The 19,942-nt window shown below is 45.1% G+C and overlaps 1 protein-coding gene across 1 annotated transcript in view; it reads right to left on the reverse strand.

The window, feature by feature from the left end:
- Nucleotides 1-19,942, reverse strand: part of PPRC1 (PPARG related coactivator 1) — a 120,690-nt gene that overhangs the window by 83,485 nt on the left and 17,263 nt on the right. Inside the window, exon 3 of the mRNA XM_033942497.1 lies at nucleotides 11,115-11,264. Within this exon, the coding sequence (XP_033798388.1) occupies nucleotides 11,115-11,264 (150 nt within the window). The remainder of the gene's footprint in view (nucleotides 1-11,114; nucleotides 11,265-19,942) is intronic.

Genomic DNA, 19,942 nt, shown 5'->3' on the forward strand with positions numbered 1-19,942 from the left:
GTTCGGAAGAACTCGTCCTGCTTCCAGCTATGCCCAGGACTGGGAGGCCTCGAAGGTGGACGCCACACCGACTCATGGGGAGGAGTAACAGGCTCCAAAGGAGGTAAGTCACTAAAGGAAGCTTTCCTCGAGGGAATAGGCTCCAAGGGAGGCATGTCACTAAAGGAGGCCTTCCTCGAGGCACTAGGCTCCAAGGGAGGCATGGCACTACCCGAGGCCGACCTCGAGGCACGGGACACAGACCTCCGCTCCTCCTCGCCGAGCAACGAGGTCGAGCGGCGCGGCGGAGGAGGAGGGGGCGGCCCACCCCTCGGAATCGGAACTGGGAGGTCACCCTGGATCGAGGCAATCAGCCGGGGCCCCATGGTGTTCATGAGTTCCACAAACTGAACCTCCAGAAGGGACCGCAACGAAGCCGATATGGAGGGATCTGCACCAAAAGGGGGCCCTTCCGCACGGTCTCCGCGCTCCTTCAGTGCCGAGTGCTTCTGCTTGCCAGCCTTCGGCACTTTGAGCACCACCGGTGGAACAGTAGGGGTCGGCGCCTGGTCCGAGGAGACGGAGGAAGGCACCGGCGCCGAGGTCGAGGCCGAAACCGGCGTGAACGATGCCGGCTTCAGAAGACTCGAAACAGCCGGGGAGGCCGAGGGCTTCGTAGATGGAGTCGAAGCACCAGTCGATGTCGAAGCTGTAGGATCCAACGCAGCTTCCATCTTGAACATGGACTCCCACAGAAGACAGCGACGCTTAAACGCTCGCGCTGTCAGAGTGGAGCAATGCCGGCACGATTTCGGAAAGTGGTCCCGACCCAGACACTGGAGGCAGCGTCGATGCGGGTCTGTGAGCGAAATCGCGCACTGGCACTTGCTACACTTTTTAAAACTGGTGATCGGCCGGGACATAGGCCGGAAAAGCTCCGCCGCAAGGTCAAAGGCGCGGGGCCCAAGCCACACGGGCGATCCGGAGTCGGAAGAAAAAATTTTTTAAAAAAAAAAGAAATCAAAGAAAGAAACAGAGTAAAAGGCAAGAGTAAAAGGAACTCAACCCGCGGCGATGCAGGAGGCAAAAAATCGAATTCAATGGGCGCAGCAATGAAGTAAACTTCTCAGCTCCGCGGAAGAAAAAGAACTGAGGAGACACGCCCGGACCATCGGGCGGGAAGGCACTGGCGCATGCGTGGTGCGGGCATCTCGAAACTTCTAAGTTTCTTCAAGCAAGACATGCTTGTGAGACGTCCGTATCGGGGCTCTGTCGGATGACAACACCCACTAGTGAGAATACCTGCCTGCTTGTCCTGGGATAATGTCAATTATTACACTGGTTGCCAGTGGAAGCACGAGTAATATTTAAATTTTCTTTTAAAATCTTTATTCATTTTTTCATCTTACAACAAGTGTATCAAGAAATAACATTTGAACTTAAAAACATCACTTGATATTCTATTACAATTAACTTAAATTAATTAAATTATAACCCCCTCCGTCCTATATCATATGCAATCATATATATTATACAATATAATCTTTCCTGTTAATCCAAACATTTAATAAAGAATCAGAAACCCCCTCATCCCTATCCCATCATTTCAATTGTATTAAGGGAAAATGTTAACTACTCATTACAATAATCTGTTAATGGTCCCCAAACATCTCAAAATTTACTACAATATCCTTTCTGTGGGCTAATGTTCTTTCCATTTTATATAGATGACAAAGAATTCCACAAAAAACTAATTTAATTTGCTCCAATTTTTCCAATTAAATGTAATCTGTTGAATGGCAACTCCTGTCATAATAAGTAAAAGCTTATTGTTTTTTGAAGAAATCTGACTCTTCACTCTCATTGACATGCCAAATATGTTAAAGCCACCGGATTTTCTAATAACCTATCTATTTGGCCCCATATTGATTTCCAAAAAGCCAAAATAAATGGGCAATAGAATAATAGATGATCTAAAGTCCCAGCAGCGATTTAATTTTTGTAAACGAACAGGGGTCCAAAATGCTCTATGTAACAGAAAAAATCAAGTTTGTCTCAGACGCAGATTCTGTACATCTCATCCTCCAAGACCAAATTCGTGGCCATTGAAATGCAGTAATTTGATGCTTAATCTAAATACTCCAAATTTTCATGCCTTTGTTTTACTTTGTTGGTCTGGGGATTGGCCCCCTACCTACTTTTAATCTCATTTCATCTATATAATAAAACCGTAGGCGGCGCATGCACAGTCTTATCAGCGTGCTTCCATGATCCGTATGTCCGTGGCCGCCAAGACTGCAGCATGCCCCGCGCTTACTACGGCCCCACGCGCAGCTCAGTTCGGCACGGCGGTTTCCCCAGATAGGGGAAGCTGAAAAACTCAATCCTGCCTCATGGTCCTGCCGCCGCTCACGAATTCCCCCCCCCCCCCAATCCTCCTGCAACAGCCGCTACCGATCCTGTTCAAAGCGGCCTGCTGAGGTTCGCGGCCGCTGTAACGAACCTCGCAGGCCGCTCTCCACATGGTAGCACGTTCCCTCTGACGCAATCGCGTCAGAGGGAACATGCTACCGAGTTGGAGAGCGTCCTGCGAGGTTCGTTACAGCGGCCGCGAACCTCAGCAGGCCGCTTTGAACAGGAGCGGTTGCGGGAGGAGGAGGGGGGGGGGAGTTTTAACAGGAGGAGTCGCCGAAAAAAACCTTCAGCCGCAGCAGGCCAGCACACGGGAAGGGAAGGGGGAGGGGCCGAACGGAGCAGGGCAGCTCAAGGTAAGAAGGGAATGGGGGGTGGGGGAAAATGTTTCTACTACTCAGCAGGGACCTGGAGGGGAAGGGAAAACCGCTGCTGCTTCTGCAAAGGAAAGTGGTGGTAGGGGAGAGAAGTGAATGGGGGGTGGGTGGGGGAAAATGCTGCTACTACTTCACAGGGATCTGGAGGGGAAGGGAAATATCACAGCTGCTTCTGCAAAATAAAGTGGGGGGGGGAGAGAAGGGAATGGGGGGTGGGGGAAAATGCTGCTACTGCTTCAGCAAGGACCTGGAGGGAAAGAGAAATACCGCTGCTGCTTCTGCAAAGGAAAGTGGGGGGGGGAGAGAAGGTAATGGGGGGGTGGGTGGGGGGAAATGCTGCTACTACTTCACAGGGATCTGGAGGGGAAGGGAAATAGCACTGCTGCTTCTGCAAAGGAAAGTGGGGGGGGGAGAGAAGGGAATGGGGGGTGGGTGGGGGGAAATGCTGCTACTACTTCACAGGGATCTGGAGGGGAAGGGAAATAGCACTGCTGCTTCTGCAAAGGAAAGTGGGGGGGGGGGAGACACAGAAAGAAATAGACAGACAGACAAAGGAGGCTAGGGAGAGAGACAGACAGAAATAAAGACAGACAGGGGACCAGAGAGACACAGAAATAAAGACAGACAGGCAAAGGGTGCCAGGGAGAGAGAGAAAAAAATTGCAGGAGGGAGAAAGACAGAAAGAAAGGAAGAAATAAACAGGAGCAGGGAGAGAGACATAAAGAAAGAAAGACAGACAGCCATATATTCTAGCACCCGTTAATGTAACGGGCTTAAACACTAGTGCTATATAATCCCGTAAGGGTAACCATGAACTGTAACTTATTTGCATACCTGAAGATTTTAGGCTGTAAATTTAGGTCTTTCTTAGACAGGATGCTCGCATTTCAAACAAGTAAACAGTCCTGAGACCGGGATAAAAGAATGAGAAATTTTTGACCTTTTGTAAAGTATTACTTTAAGTATATTACTAAAATTTATTTTTATTATGTTTAGTAACTTTTCTGTCAAAACAAGTAATCCCCCTTAATGTGGGCTTGATGGAATTATTGGTTGCTTTAGTATTACTCTAGCAGTAGTTTATTTCCTTTTTATGTTTACATTCTTGTACTTTTGTATAATGTATAATTTTGAAAATTACAATAAAAAAAAAAAGTAAACAACAGTCCTGGTTGGGTAACTACATTAGTGGAGCCATGCTGTCTTACGGCGCCTTCCGAAAAGAAACTAAGACAGTACTATTTGATAAATTTATCTCTTAATTCAAGGTTTTATTCTTAATATAATAATTTTACCGTATTAACAAATATTTTTATTGTCTTTTTAGTTAATATGCTGTATTTTACCATTAATATTTTGTATTTCACTGATTGTCCAGTTTTTCTCTTTTGTGTAAACCACTTAGAATTCTTTTGATTAAGGCGGTATAGAAAAATAAAGTTATGTTATGTTATGTTATGTAGGGAAAGTATTTCTGCCTCAGAGATTTTCCAGCCCATGTCCACCAATGGAAAACTTCTGGCTGCTGATTGGGCTGATCCCGACCACAGACTCTCACTTCCAAAAGCCCTCAATGCACTGGGGGAGAAACTTCAGAGTCAGCGCTATGATATCCAGAGGGTTGTTACACAGGGGCCCCCATAGCCTGAGCTTAAACCTCTGATAAATCAATCAGGCAAACAGCTCCCAGGGGAAGAGACTCCGAGCTCCTGAAGTGACACAAAGCAAGCTGGCTCCAGAGGTACTCAAAGAGATTGGCCTGAGAGCAGCAGTCCACCAACGTGGGACTGCATCCTTTCTCCAACAGAAAAAGCCCAAGAAGGGGACCTCCAAGCTCCGAAGCCATACAGGAAAGTCAAAGACTAACGGCAAAATTATCCGAAAATAAAAAGAAGCAGATCAGAACACGCCGTTTGAGTTCACTGCAGAAGAAAAAACTGAAGAGGAAGTTGTTCCCCACTGCAGAAGGGGAGGGTTCAGAGTTTTAAAGTGACACCTTTCTGCAGATTTGAGACTTGTAGGCAGTAACATCTACTGTACAGAATCTCATATCTTCGTTACTGAAGAGACAGTTTTGATGAAAATTGTGCTGGCAGGCTATAAAAATATTTATAAAAATTATAAATCATTTATGAAAAAACTGACACATACTTCTCAGTTGACAAAACCATTCTGTTTTACTACTTTGGATCTAGCTAGGTACTTGGGACCTGGATAGCCACTGTTGGAAACAGGATGCTGGGTTTATGTTCTTATTCTAACACTAAGAAGAAATATAACACACCATCAAGAAATTTTGAACAAAAGCAAACCTCAGAACTAATAATTCAAATTAGAGAATGACATGGAGACAAATTTTTCCCCGTTCTGTCCCCGTGAATTTTATCACTGTCCCTATACCATTCCTGTAAGCTCTGCTTTAACCAAACAAGCCCTGAATACTTATTATTTTGAAGAGTTTGAGGCTTATGCAGATGAGAACAGAGCATGCAGGAATCTGTGGCAGGGACAGGAAAATGAGTTCCCGTGGGGACAGGGAAAAATTTGTCTCTGTGTCATTCTCTAATTCAAATGCTCAACAAATAGCCATTCTTCTGATGGCAACCAGTCCACTGAACTAATGCTTCAAGACAGTCTCTTATGCAAGAGTCATGGGTACCTTCATCCAATCCATTACAAATATTGCACACTTTCACCACTGGGCTGTACAGAGAGGTAATCATGCATGCACAAAACAGGACCAGCGATCACATCCCTTTAATACTGTATTTGGACTAGACTTCCTGAATGACTCCATCTCTTCTACCTTGCTGCATCATAAGCCTGGTACAAACATCTTGACTCGATATGTCAAGCTCCATCTCTGGCATTATTCAAACCCAGACTCAAAGCTTTGAAGATGCTTTCAATTCCAAACTCCAACCCACCTTCTAAACACCAATATCTATCTTATCATTCCCTCTAATTTTCCCACCTTTTTATCCAGTCTGTCCCGACTAGATTGTAAGCTCTTTTGAGCAGGGGCTGCCTCTTCTGTGTTTTGATGTATAGTGCTGCATATGTCTAGTAGTGCTATAGAAAACGATTAGTTGTAGCAGGATATTTTCAACAGAATGATACCCTGTCAGCAAACCATTTCAAACAACCCAAAAGGCATCTCTTAGATTAAGTATCTTCCTGAGCATCTCCTAACCTCCTCCAAAGTTCTGTTACTTTTATAAATTGTCAATCCAGTATAGCCTGAACCTAGTTAGGCATAGAAGTAACCCACCTACACCTTGCACTCTCGTATTTTACATTAAGTAAAACACACCAGAATTATTAGCAGCAAACAGAGAACGTGAAGCTTCATACCTCCAGATCCACTGAGAATTCATACGTCATTCCTGCTTCAGTACTGCAGCACCAGTACGTGACACTAACCATCAAATCTCATCTTAAGGCTTATTACATCTCTACAGCTTTCCCTTCCTGAAATGAGTTAATAACTCTCAGACCACTTTTAACATCCCATTTTTACTTATTATTTTCTCTGCCCCGTTTCCTTCCTTCCTTAGTTCTCTCCTTCTGTACAGACCGAGGCCATCCCCTCAAAGATGTCTACAGTCTCCACACAGACGGAAGGAATGGATCAGCCAGATAAAAGCCTTTTGCTAGAGCTGAGGAGCCTGAGAGAGGAGGTTCAGTGCTTAAGATGTATCCGAGACGACGAGACTTTCATCGACGGAGTCATCCAGGAGCCATCAGATCGCCAAACAGGAACCTGACAAGACCATCCTAGAGACACCCAAAGCATCCAAACCTGCAAACTTGAGACCAACCATCGGAATACAGGAAGTGGCTGGAGACGCTGATTCCTGGCAGCTGGTGACTTCCTCCACAGGAAAACGCAGAAGACCTTATTCTGTCTCTTTCTCTCACATACAGGGCGGCTCTACATCGACATCACAAATCACCCTGAGGAACAGATACCAGCTGCTACAGGAAGGTCCTGACAACGAAGAACGGGAAGTTATTCAGCAGACGGTTCCAGTTCCGGAGTCAACAGATCGGCCCACCCCTAAGAAGCGTAGAGTGGTGTCATCGGGGATTCGCTGCTGAGGGGCACCGAGGGTCCAATTTGTAGATCAGACCTGCAATCAAGAGAGGTCTGCTGTTTGCCAGGGGCCAGGATCCGGGATGTAACCGCTTGCCTGGTCAGACTCATCAAGCCCCGTGATCACTTCCCCATGATTCTCATCCACGTCAAAACCAATGACACCGCCAGGAGCACCCCGGAGAGCATACCTGAAGACTTCAGAGCCCTGGGTTAGAAGCTGAGGAGGATGGATGCGCAGGTGGTCTTCTCCTCGATCCTCCCAGTAAGGGGCAAGGGCAGTGCCAGGGAGGATCGCATCCAGAGGGCAAACGACTGGCTGCAGGGATGGTGCAAGGAGATGAACTTTGGGTTCTTGCACCATGGAGAGGCATTGCAAGGACTACAGGGACCAGACGGGTTACACCTGACCAGAAGAGGGAAGAACGTCCTTGGACACCATCTAGCCCGCCTACTACACAGGGCTTTAAACTAGGTAAGTTGGGGGAGGGTACGGGCACAAACAACCTACCTGGCGAGCTAAGCTGCCAATACTTTTTTGAGACTAAGGTAAATAAACACTGATCTGGGTCAGGGGAGAGTATACACACTTTCGAGTCTGAGGTTGGCTCACATTATAATTCTGGGTCTAAGGGGAATACACATTGTAATTCTGGGTCTAGGGGGAGTACACATTGTAATTCTGGGTCTAGAGGGAGTACACATTGCAAATTGTACTAAAGGAGTTCAAGTAGCCCAAGCGGGAATACCCCCACAGGGTACACACATTTCCGAGTCTGGGATAGGAACACACTGTAGTTCTGGGTCTGGGGAGTCCGGGATAGGTGCACGTTGTAACTCTGGGTCTAGGGAAAGTACAAAACATGCGAATAATGCTAAAAGTGTCCAAGTAGCTCAAGCGGGAACATCCCCACTGAGACGTAACAAACATACAACATGGAGGGCTATGTACGTAAACGCCCACAGTCTGGGAAACAAGATCCTGGAATTAGAAACAGAAATGAGGAATGCCGACCTGGATGTGGTGGCGATATCCGAGACCTGGCTCACGGACTCCCACGGGTGGGACATGGTCATTACGGGTTACAACTTGCTTCGCCGGGACAGGGAGGGCAAAATGGGAGGAGGTGTAGCATTATATACTAAAGATGACATTAAGGTCACCAGAATCACAGATGTCCACTACACTGGGGAATCCCTTTGGGTAAATTTGGCCAGAGGGAAGGACAAATGCCTGTATCTTGGCATAATATACAGACCCCCAAGACAACAGGATGACCTAGATATGGAATTAATCAGAGATATAGAGAATATCACCTTGCATGGGGACACAGTATTGTTAGGTGACTTCAACATGCCTGATGTGGATTGGGACACGCTTTCCTCTGCTTTCGGCAGCAGCAGGAGGCTATTAAACTCTATGAAGGGAGCAAGACTCAGGCAACTGGTGTTGGAACCAACAAGGGATCAGGCAATACTGGACCTGATACTTACCAATGGAGAAAGTATCACAGAGGTCTCGGTGGGCGACACATTGGCCTCCAGTGACCACAACATGGTATGGTTCAATCTCAGGAAAGGTTTCACTAAATCTACCACACTGACCAAGGTCCTCAAATTCAAGGACACAAACTTCAAAGAAATGGGAGACTTCATTCACTAGGCGCTACAAAGCCAAGCAGAAACCGATAACATGGAAGAAATGTGGTCGACTTTGAAAGCCACCATACAAGAAGCAACAATCCGCTATGTTAAATCAGTAAATAAACGGCGAAGGAACAATAAGCCACAGTGGTTCTCTGCGGAGATTTCGGACCTCATCAAGGAGAAGAAAAAAAGCATTCATCTCTTACAAACAATCAGGGAAACAGGACTCTAGGGAAGTCTATCTGGCCAAGTCAAAAGCCGTCAAAACAGCAGTTAGGGAGGCCAAATTCCACATGGAGGAGTCTCTAGCGAAGAACATCCAAAAAGGAGATAAATCCTTCTTCAGGTATATCAGTGAGAGAAATAAGAACTCAGGCGGGATAGTACATCTTAGGAAACCAGACGGAGACTATGTAGAAGCGGACTCGGAAAAAGCCCAACTGTTAAATGAATACTTCTGCTCAGTCTTCACCTGCGAGGCGCCAGGACTCGGCCCTCAGCTACAGACAAGGGTTGACGCAGATGACCCATTTAGTAATTTTGAGTTTACACCCAGCGGCGTCTACTGCGAGCTGTCAAAGCTTAAGGTTAACAAGGCAATGGGGCCTGACAACCTACACCCCAGGGTGCTCAGGGAGTTGTGTGATGTTTTGGCAGAACCGCTATCCGCGCTCTTCAATCTCTCCCTTAGTACGGGTAACGTCCCGTTGGACTGGAAGATGGCTAACGTCATTCCACTCCACAAGAAAGGCTCCAAGATGGAGACAGCAAACTAAAGACCGGTGAGTCTCACATCAATAGTGTGCAAACTAATGGAAACTCTAATCAAACGCCAATTGGATACGATCCTGAACGAGGAGAATCTACGGGATCCCCGTCAACATGGATTTACTAAGGGGAGATCCTGCCAATCCAACCTGATCAGCTTCTTTGACTGGGTGACGAGGAAGCTGGATGTTAGGGAGTCCCTGGACATCGTATACCTGGACTTCAGTAAAGCATTCGATAGCGTACCACACCACTGGTTGCTGAGCAAGATGAGTTCTATAGGATTGGGCGACACATTGACAAAATGGGTTGGGAACTGGCTTGGAGGTAGGCTTCAGAGGGTAGTGGTGAACGGCACCCCCTCCTAAATGATGGAGGTAATCAGTGGAGTGCCGCAGGGCTCTGTCCTGGGCCCGATCCTATTCAACATCTTTATAAGAGACTTGGCAGAAGGGCTGCGAGGTAAAATAACATTATTCGCCGATGACGCCAAACTAAGCAATGTAGTGGGCAAAAGCACAACAGACAAATTCAATGTCCAACAACATGATGCACGACCTACTCCTACTGGAGCACTGGTCTAGGTCCTGGCAACTCAGCTTTAATGCCAAAAAATGCAAAGTCATGTACCTGGGCAGACAAAATCCATGCAAGACTTACACCCTTAATGGCGAGATCCTAACAAGAACTGAAGCAGAACGAGACTTAGGGGTGATCGTCAGTGAGAACATGAAGACTGCCAATCAAGTGGAGCAAGCTTCATCCAAGGCAAGGCAAATCATAGGTTGCATACGCAGGAGTTTCATCAGCCGTAAGCCTGAAGTCATTATGCCATTGTACAGATCCATGGTGAGGCCCCACCTGGAATACTGTGTGCAATTCTGGAGGCCGCATTACCGTAAGGATGTGCTGAGACTGGAGTCGGTCCAGAGAATGGCCACCCGGATGATCTCGGGACTCAAGGATCTCCCGTACGAGGAACGGCTTGATAAGTTGCAGCTGTACTCACTCGAGGAACGCAGAGAGAGGGGTGACATGATCGAGACGTTCAAGTATCTCACGGGCCGCATCGAGGTGGAAGAAGATATCTTCTTTTTCAAGGGTCCTGCGGCAACAAGGTGGCATCTGTGGAAAATCAGGGGCAGGAAACTGCACGGGGACACCAGGAAATTTTTTTCACTGAAAGGGTGGTTGATCGCTGGAATAGTCTTCCACTTCAGGTGATTGAGGCCAGCAGCATGCCTGATTTTAAGGCTAAATGGGATATACACATGGGATCTATTCACAGAGAAAGATAAGGGAGGGTCATTGGGGTGGGCAGACTAGATGGGCCGTCTATTTCTATGTTTCTATATTGTATCACCTCTTCTCCCCTTCCCATGTGAGCAGTGGCTTAGTGGTTGGAGCAGCTGCCTCAGCAACATGAGGCTGTGCGTTTGATGCCCACTGCAGCTCTTTGCGACTCTGGGCAAGTCACTTAACACTTCATTGCCCCAGGTACAAAATAAGTACCTGTCTAAAATATTTAATCCACACAGAAAAAACAGTGTACATGTTCCATCCCCTTTACCCCCGCCCTTTACCCAAGTTTCTTGAATTGACCCATGTCTGTCTTTCTTCCTTTTCCCCTTTTATTCTTTTAAATCATGTAAACTATTCAGATACACCGACTTAGGCAGCATATCAAATAAAACGAACATATATTGCCTAATTGGAAATGCAATTTGACCAAAGTTGAACTCAACACACGGAAGCTTATGCACACTTCCGATATGCTCATTAAACCATTGAGATTATGGGTACAATAAATGTGTGTTATTTTATGCATGACTTACTACAGAATTATCACAATCTTTTGGAACTGTCAGCAATTCAGCATCTGTAATCACATCAAAGGGAGATACACTCTCATCATCAGTACTGTCCAGAATTTCTGCCAGGGCAGTCAGCAATGATAATTCACCATCTTCAAAGCAACCTTTATGCTGTACGATAAAAAGACAAAATCCACAAACCTTTACTTTAGAAATAACATCTTCATGATTAGAGAAAACACAAATTAAAATCTGACCTTTTCTGAGCTCTTAATCTTTGGGTTGAAATAGAAGAATAAGAAAAAATTATGTTCTTACCTGTTAATTTTATTTCCTTTAGACGCAGCAGATGAATCCAGAGACCAATGGGATAGCACATATCTACCAGCAGGCGGAGATAGAGAAACTGATTAACAGGTGGTCCTATTGGCTGGCACTCCTCCTGTATCTTCAGTATAGCTCCTTGCCCAAGCATCCGTAACCATCAATAGGTATAGCATGTAAAAAGCTTCTTTCCCATAACAAATCTCAAAAGGCAATCATCCAGAATACAACCATCAATAATAACAAACAAACTTCGAAAGTTGCAAAAGAAAAACTGACAGACAATATCCAGAAAGGGTGGGGCTTTGGATTCATCTGCTGCGTCTAAAGGAAAGAAAATTAACAGGTAAGAACATAATTTTTCCTTCCTTACCAACAGCAGCAGATTAATCCAGAGACCAATGGGATGTAGCAAAGCAATCCTCAATCTGGGTGGGAAGCAAACGCCGCCTCCACAACAACCGAAGCACTAAACGCATCCACCGCATGCGCCCCCACATCCAACCAGTAATGCTGAGATAAAGCACTCTCGGAAGACCAAGTTGCCGTGAGACAAAACTCCTCCAAGGAAAAAACCTCTCGATCGAGTCCAAGAAGTAGCCATCGCTCTGGTGGAATGGTCATGAAGTTCTTTCGCCAACCGCTTCCCTGCCATCAAGCAAGAGTAAAGAATGTCCTCCTGGACCCATCGAGCGAGTGGAGGCTTTGGACGCTGCCATACGTTTGAAGCGTCCCTTGAAGAATACAAAAAGGTGATCTAAACAACTAAAAGTCGTTAGAAACCTAGCTCGTGGAGAACGCTATGCACTTTCAAAAACTGTAGTGAATAAAAGCACATCTCCCCATTCTCCTCCCAGGAAGAAGGAAGGAAAAGTGAGATTGTCATAAAAGAAAGGATGGCACCTCCTTAGAAAGAATTGTGGTACCGTCTGAACTGACACCCCAGATTTTGTAAATTAGAAATAGGAATCCCCGCCAAACAAGACCTGCAATTCAGAAAACCGCCGAGCAGAAGCCATGGCCACAAGAAACCCCGTGTTCAAGGCACAGCCTTTTAGAGTCTCAAAAGGCAAGGATGAAATGAAGCCTTCGGTAAACTGCGAAGAAGTGTCTTAAGACTGTAATAATAATAATAATTTATTTCTTATATACCGCCAAAGCCATAGAAGTTCGAGGCGGTTTACAGTGAAGAAGAGCTGGACAATCAGCGAATGGGTACAATCAGAGAAAAGGTACAATCAGCAAGTAGAACAATTAGCAGAATAGATACAATTAATAGAGGTAAGAAGGGGGGCTGGAGCAATGTAAGGGTCAGGAGAAGATGAGCGGGAAGGGAGGAGAAAGGAGGTCTAGGGGGGAAGGGTAGGGTAGGAGTCTTGGGTTACAAATCGGTTAAATAGATAAGTTTTTAATAATTTTCTGTAGTTTAGGTAGGATGAAGAGCGCGAGAAAATATCACACAGCCAGTCATTTAGATGACCTGCTTGGAAAGCAAGAGTTTTGTTCAGGTGTCTTTTGTAATGGCAGGCTTTTAGAGTTGGATGGCTTAAGAGATGAGCCCTGTACTCCGGACAGGGCTTTCTAAGAGGTGTACGAATATACCGTACTCCATTTAGGAACTTAACTACATGAAGCTGAGAAGTAAGCTAAGAGCAAGATACCTAGCCCTTGTAACAAGCTAAGAATGGCACTTGAAGCTGAAGGGAATTGAATGCTAAGCCCTTGGCAATACACTTGTGCCAAAAAAGAACTCTGGAAGGGTGCAAATGCTGAGAAGTACCCAAGAAAGGAAAAATCTCCAAAAGGAAGCAGAAGCCACAGGTGAAGACGTCTGTATCGCCTGGATAAGAGAAGAAACAATCTGCTTCGCATAACCCTTACACGTCAGCCATGACTTTTCAAAAGCTAGGTCGTAATACCAAAGTAGTACGAATATCCATGTTGATCGGACCCTGAGCAAATCCAGAGATAGCAGGAAACTCAACAGTCCAGCTGTCGAAAGACTCATCAGATCCGCATAGCAAGGATGGCACAGGCAATCCAGAGATTCTACAAATACTGTGCCCTGAAAGCGAGCTTGAGATGGCAAACCCAAGCCATCATCAGCCAGGGGAAAACACTGAAAAAAGAGAAACCAGAGGCAAAAAAGAAGCCACGCTGCTACCCCCTCTGACTCCCACTCCCTGTGCCCGCCGAAGAAGCTAGGAAGCTTAGAATTTTGAGACGAGGCCATGAGGTCTAGTTCCAGGAGATCTCACTCCCATACAAAGAGCTGGAACGCCTGAGCCAAAATTCTCAATATCCAGGATGTAGAAGATTTCACTATTACTAACATTTACACTTTCTAGAGAGTACACAGCGCTGTACACTGCAACATACAATAAATGGGCCATGCTCAGATTTTGCGGAGAGAAAGTCTATCCAAACTCTTTTCCTGACCCGTAAAATGATCTGCCAACAGAAGATAAAGATGAGGGTCCACCCACTGAAGTAGAACCACAACTTTACCCGCCAACTGAGTACATCACCTACTGCCCAGGCTGTAGAGAAATACCCCCATCATAATACTGACTGAAAAGATCTTCAGCGTCATTCTGGAAGAATGGTCTGAAGCTCCAGAAACAGTAGCCTGACCATGCTCCAGAGTAGAAGAATGAACAAATACTGAGTTGCCTCTTAAGACCAGACTTCTGGAGCTGAGAATGGAAGGCACCGAGCCCCCCAACCCGACAGCCCAGGATGTTTGGTAACCGTGAGCTAGTCCAGCAAAGACCGAGGCATGCCTTTAAAAAGAGAAATCTCGCTGAGCAACCAAATCATACAGAGCGATGCTTGAGGAGCCTACCAAATAATTGGAGCCCTGAGATACCAGGAACCACCAGAACAAAAGTGACCGCTGTAGCGTTATAATGGGAAAGCAAGCCAAAGTGCCCAGTGGAGTCAGCAACATGGATCCTAGAACCTGTACAGAATCCCATACTCTTGGTCATGGTGACCGAAGAAGAATGCACACCTGAGACTGTGACCCATCGCCCTAGTCTCTGGGAAGAAACACATTTCTCTCCTATATGAATAAAAACATCTCCCCGATATACCTATAAATAGTACAGGAGAAAAGAGCGCTGTGCAAATTCAAAGATTCACGTCCAAAGAACTGAGGAAAAGAAACCACCCTTTTCGTGTCAGACAAATGGCCCGACTGGAAGACGTCCGAATCAAGCAGTCAGTCAAGAAGAAAGTAGGTGAATCGCCTGGTAATGCCAAAATGGTTCCACTGCTCACATTTTCTAAAATGTTTGTGAAGCCTTGGGTAGGTGAAATGGCATGTGCCAAAAAAAAAAAAAAAAAGGGCTGCTCCAAGACAGGCAAGCAAACCTAGTGCCGATGCAGAGTCCATAGTGAAAATGTAAATATTCTCCCAGTTTTTCTGCAGAAATGTGTAACCCTGAGAAACTAATTCAGCAGAATGGGATCCAGCCTGCCCAATACCCCCGTCTTGGGCACCATGCAGTAAGCGGAACGATGTCCCTTAGTTCCTGAAGAACTATAAGAACTGCCCTGAGGACCAGTAACACTTAAAAGGGACACACAAAACATAGAGACTCCAAGAACGAACTGGAAACCTGGAATATGTTCACAGCCCCCTGAACTGACATTATAGCATCTTCCCCCTCATGAGAAAGCCTGAAGAATCATTGGAAGAAGTCAAGATCCCCTCAGAATGAAGTGCAGAAGGTCAGGGAACGGCAGGATGAGATCTGTAAGAAGAAAGAAACTCTCCTGGGGGGAAAAAAAACAAATCAAGTTACACAATGTAAAGAGGAGTATACTGGAACCATGAAAACAGTACTAACTCCATGCAACGTGAGCGAAATATGTATGTCATTTAAAGTGAATATGTACTAGACGCAATCAAGATGCTGCATCTACCTCCCCGTGGAAAACAACAGCATCCTAACAAGTATCAGACAAAGCTCACATCGCTAATGAGAGCTTCAGGGATGAGGCTAACAGTCACATAGCGCGTGCTCCCCCGCGGGTTTGATAGAATAGGTAACTGGCTCCAGGTTAGAAGGAGCTGTACATCCCTTCCTGTCTGGTCAGGGAGTCAGTCTAGCATGTGCCATGAGAAAATGGCGACAGGAGAAACCAGCGTGATAAGCATGGAAATCTGAAGTCCAGGCCCACTCACAAATAGAGAAAGAGTTCTGGCAGCAGGAAGATGCGAAGTGTCATTATGCCCATAGAGACAGCCCGAACTTGGAAACTGGTTGTACTACCTTCAGGCATATATATCCTATGCCACTACTAGACACATGCAGAGCAGCACAGAGGCCCAAATAAGAAGGACAATTACCAACAGACAAAGGCTCAATCTGCAGGGACCCCAAAAGAGACAATGAGATACCCATGTGAAATACAGGGCACTTTTACTGCTGATCTCACTGTGCCGTGATTTGCCGTATGTCGACCCAGTCCAGAGACAAACCGAGACTGGGTGACCTAGCACAGGTCAGAGTCTCTCTGGTAATCCCCTTGAGGGCTAACCCCAGAGTCTGATTAAACTAGCAGCTTCCTTCAAGTGAATACAGCAGGAACACAGACATAGACATATAAATCTGCCTAAGCTGGTGAAACACGTACAATTTGTCTGAACCGGAAAGTAGAGAAGCCACGGCATACCCTGACCAAAGTCAGCTGGAAATAAACTACCGGAACGCTGTAGCTCTCCCGCCATCGCCGGAGACCCAAGCGCACGCCAGATTCTCGCCGACACGTGGCCACTGCATCAACACTCCTAGAAACATAGTCAGATTCAAGCCCCGCAAAATTTACCCTACCGCGGCCTGCATAGAAAGAAAATCAGACTCGGGGGAATAACTAGAACGATACAGTGCTTCCCACAGCGCCGGAAAAAACATGTCCCATCTCATGCGCGCTATTATAAACCGGCACCTGCACAATCAGCTGCACATGGCTGCGACAAACACCGACGAAAGAGAGTCTCAGAATAAACAGGACTACTACTGCTGCACTGAAACCCAACGAGGAGAACAAGTGCGAGCATGAAATCGCACCGCTACTGCCACGCTGTAACCAACAAGGAAACCAAGCGCGTGCATGCAAAGGGCGAGAAAGTCCTGGCTCCTTCAACGGATTTCTAGTCATAAAACTTAGCCTCAATAAAATATCCATTCCTTAAACGTATGTTGACCGAATCCACAGTACTAAGACTCCCGAACCTGTAAGTTCAAACAGTAAAAAACACATACATACTCACAAACTTGTTGTTAGGGCCGGTTGAAGCCAGTAAGTGCTGGTTGTGCAGCACTAACAGGGCAGAATGTAGCAACTGTGGTCTCTTTTTTTTTAAATAGAGAAGGGAAAGAAGAAAATATCGAGACCCAGTCAGACCCTCTAGCAATGGAGGGAGGGTAAGGCAGGGACCTGGGGGGGCCCAGGTGTAATCCCTAAAGCCGGCACCGTTCAGCCGGACACCCCTGTCTCACTGAAGAGAAACCTCAACAGGAGAAATAAAATTGCCACTTCACTGAAGAGAAACCTCAACAGGAGAAATAGAATGGCAGTCTCACTGAAGCAAAACCTCAACAGGAGAAAATAATTTTCCAGTCACAGCCAGAATTCAGGAGCTAGTTGAATAGCGACCATCACCTGCTGGGAGATAGAGCATACTGAAGATACAGGAGGAGTGCCAGCTAATAGGACCACCTGTTAATCAGTTTTTCTATCTCCACCTGCTGGTAGATGTGTGCTATCCCATTGGTCTCTGGATTCATCTGCTGTTGTTGCTAAGGAATGTTCCAATGAAACCTCCAAGTATCATTTGAAAAACATTTTCTTTTCTATTTTTATCTTTAATTCTTTATTATGATTATTCATTACAATAATAATAAATATTCATGAATATCCACAAAAACTCTGTATATAAAATACATATATAAGGTAATAAATCAGCTTGATCTAGTCCACATTATACTGGTCGCCAGAATTTTAACTAGGAAATCAACTCTATCTATAATCTACCATCATGGACAGGCAAAATTGTGGCTTACTTTATATATCATACATCTTTTTTTTAGTGTTTTGTTCCACAAAGTCTTTTATTGATAAAAGTAGGAGGAATACAAAAAGAAATAAAAGGTCTGCAAAATGTAAATTCTATTTTAGTGCTTATGAAATATGCCAAATTCATTTCAAAATCCATTCATCCAGGTACAGGAGTTAGATTATAAGGCCCTCCTGTGCAGAGAAATAGCCACTGTACCTGTACCCCAAGTTTGAATTTAGGAATAATCAAATCTAAAACTGAAATCAAGCTACAGAACAGGCAAAGTATGGGAATACTTTACCCACAATGCCCCATTACTGAACTGAAGAGACACTGTGGATAAACAGGTGGACTATGAAAGTGCCAAAGGGCCTGGTAAAACAGTTACTTCTGTTTCACCAGGTCTCTTCGCACTTACTGAACTATTTTGCGACATTTTCATATTGAACTATTTTTTGTGACACTTCATTACCAGTATCATTTTATACTGAATTAAAAGAACAGTTTTAGTAACAGAACTGCTAGAGAGGGTGCAGAGACGAGCAACGAAGCTAGTGAAAGGTATGGAGAGCCTGGACTACAAGGAACGACTTAGGAGACTGGGGTTGTTCTCCCTTGAGAAGGAGACTACGAGGGGATCTGATCAAGACTTTCAAAATACTGAAAGGATTCGACAAAATGGAGCAGGGAAAGCAGTTATTTACAATGTCCAATGTGACACGGACAAGAGGACATAGACTGAAGCTGAGGGAGGACAGGTCCAGGACGAATATCAGGAAGTTCTGTTTCACACAGTGAGTAGTGGACACCTGGAATGCTCTCTGAGAAAGTAATTGCAGAATCCACCGTTCTAGGATTTAAGGGTAAACTAGATGCACATCTCCTTAAGAGTGGCATAGAGTGATACGGGTAAGGGTAAATTAGATGCACATCTCCCTTGAGAAGCATTCAGTGATATGGGGACTAAAACTATGCCAGGGTACACCTGGTGGGGCCTCAGCGTGTGCGGATCACTGGACTTGATGGACCCAGGGTCTGATCCGGAGATGGCAATTCTTATGTTCTTATCTCTTTATGACAGCAGGTTTAAGACCATCTGAAAAGCTAGATATTCTAATGCCTGTAATACAGGAAATAAGGTTCTGGATCTAAAAACTCTCTTGGAAGAGACTAACTTGGATTTAGCAGCAGCCTTAGAAACAGTTCATCAAGAACCATTACTGGAATGCATTAATGCAGAGCTATAATCTATTCAAGAAAGAAAGAATAAAAAAAAGGCAGGAAGAGGAGCATATTTTAAAGACACTGATGCCTGGAATGCCCTCCTAAATTGCAAGAGAATTGTGAAAAATTGCCAAGAGGACCTTGTAAGACTGGGCATCAAAATGGCAGATGACGTTTATGTGAGCAAGTGCAAAGTGATGCATGTGGGAGAGAGGAACCTGAACTATAGCTTCGTGATACTAGGTTCTATATTAAAAGTCACTGCCCAGGAAAAGGATCAAGATGTCATTCTTGAGGATATGTTGAAGCCCTTAGCTCAAAGCGCGGCAGCGGCTAAGAAAGCAAATAGAATGTTGGGAATTATCAGGAAAGGAATGGAAAACAAAGATTAAAATGTTATAATACCCTTGTATCACTCTATGGTGCGGCCACCCTTCAAATGCTATGTGCAATTCTGGTTGTCATATCTCAAAGATATAGCGGAATTCCACTGCTTATTCCTAGGATAAGAAACATAGAATCTGTTTTTCTAATTTGGATCTAGCTAGGTGCTTGATGGACCTTCTGTCTGTCCCAGTATGGCAATTCTTATGTTCTTAGAAAGGGTAGAAAGAAGGGTAACAAAAATGATAGGAAGTCATCCCATTCCTTCTATGAGAAAAGGCTAAAGTGGCTAGGGATCTTCAGCTTGGAGAAGAGAAAGCTCAGGGGTGATATGATAAGGGTCTATAAAATACTGAGTGGAGTGGAAAGGGTAGATGTGAATCACTTGTTTACTCTTTCCAAAAATACTAGGACTAGGGGGCACGAGATGAAGTTACTAAATAGTAGATTTAAAACAAACTGGAGAAAATATTTCTTCACATAACATGTAATTAAACTCTGGAATTCATTACCAGAGAATGTGATGAAATCAGTTAGCTTAGCAGGGTTTAAAAAGATTTGGATAGTTTCCTAAAAGAGAAGTCCATAGGCCATTATTGAGATGGCTTGAGGAAATCCACTGCTTATTCTTAGGATAAGCAGCATAGAATTCATTTTACTACTTGGGATCTAGCTACGTACTTGGGACCTGGGTTGGCCACTGTTGGAAACAGGATACTGGGTTTGACGGACCCTCAGTCTGTCCCAGTATGGCAGTTCTTATGTTCTTAAGTTTACCAACCCACAACCTCATATTATATCCTCTAGTTATACTGTAAGGAAATAGTCACATAATTTTGGTATATGT

Source organism: Geotrypetes seraphini, chromosome 4, assembly GCF_902459505.1.
Source record: "Geotrypetes seraphini chromosome 4, aGeoSer1.1, whole genome shotgun sequence".
NCBI classification, from domain to species: domain Eukaryota; kingdom Metazoa; phylum Chordata; class Amphibia; order Gymnophiona; family Dermophiidae; genus Geotrypetes; species Geotrypetes seraphini.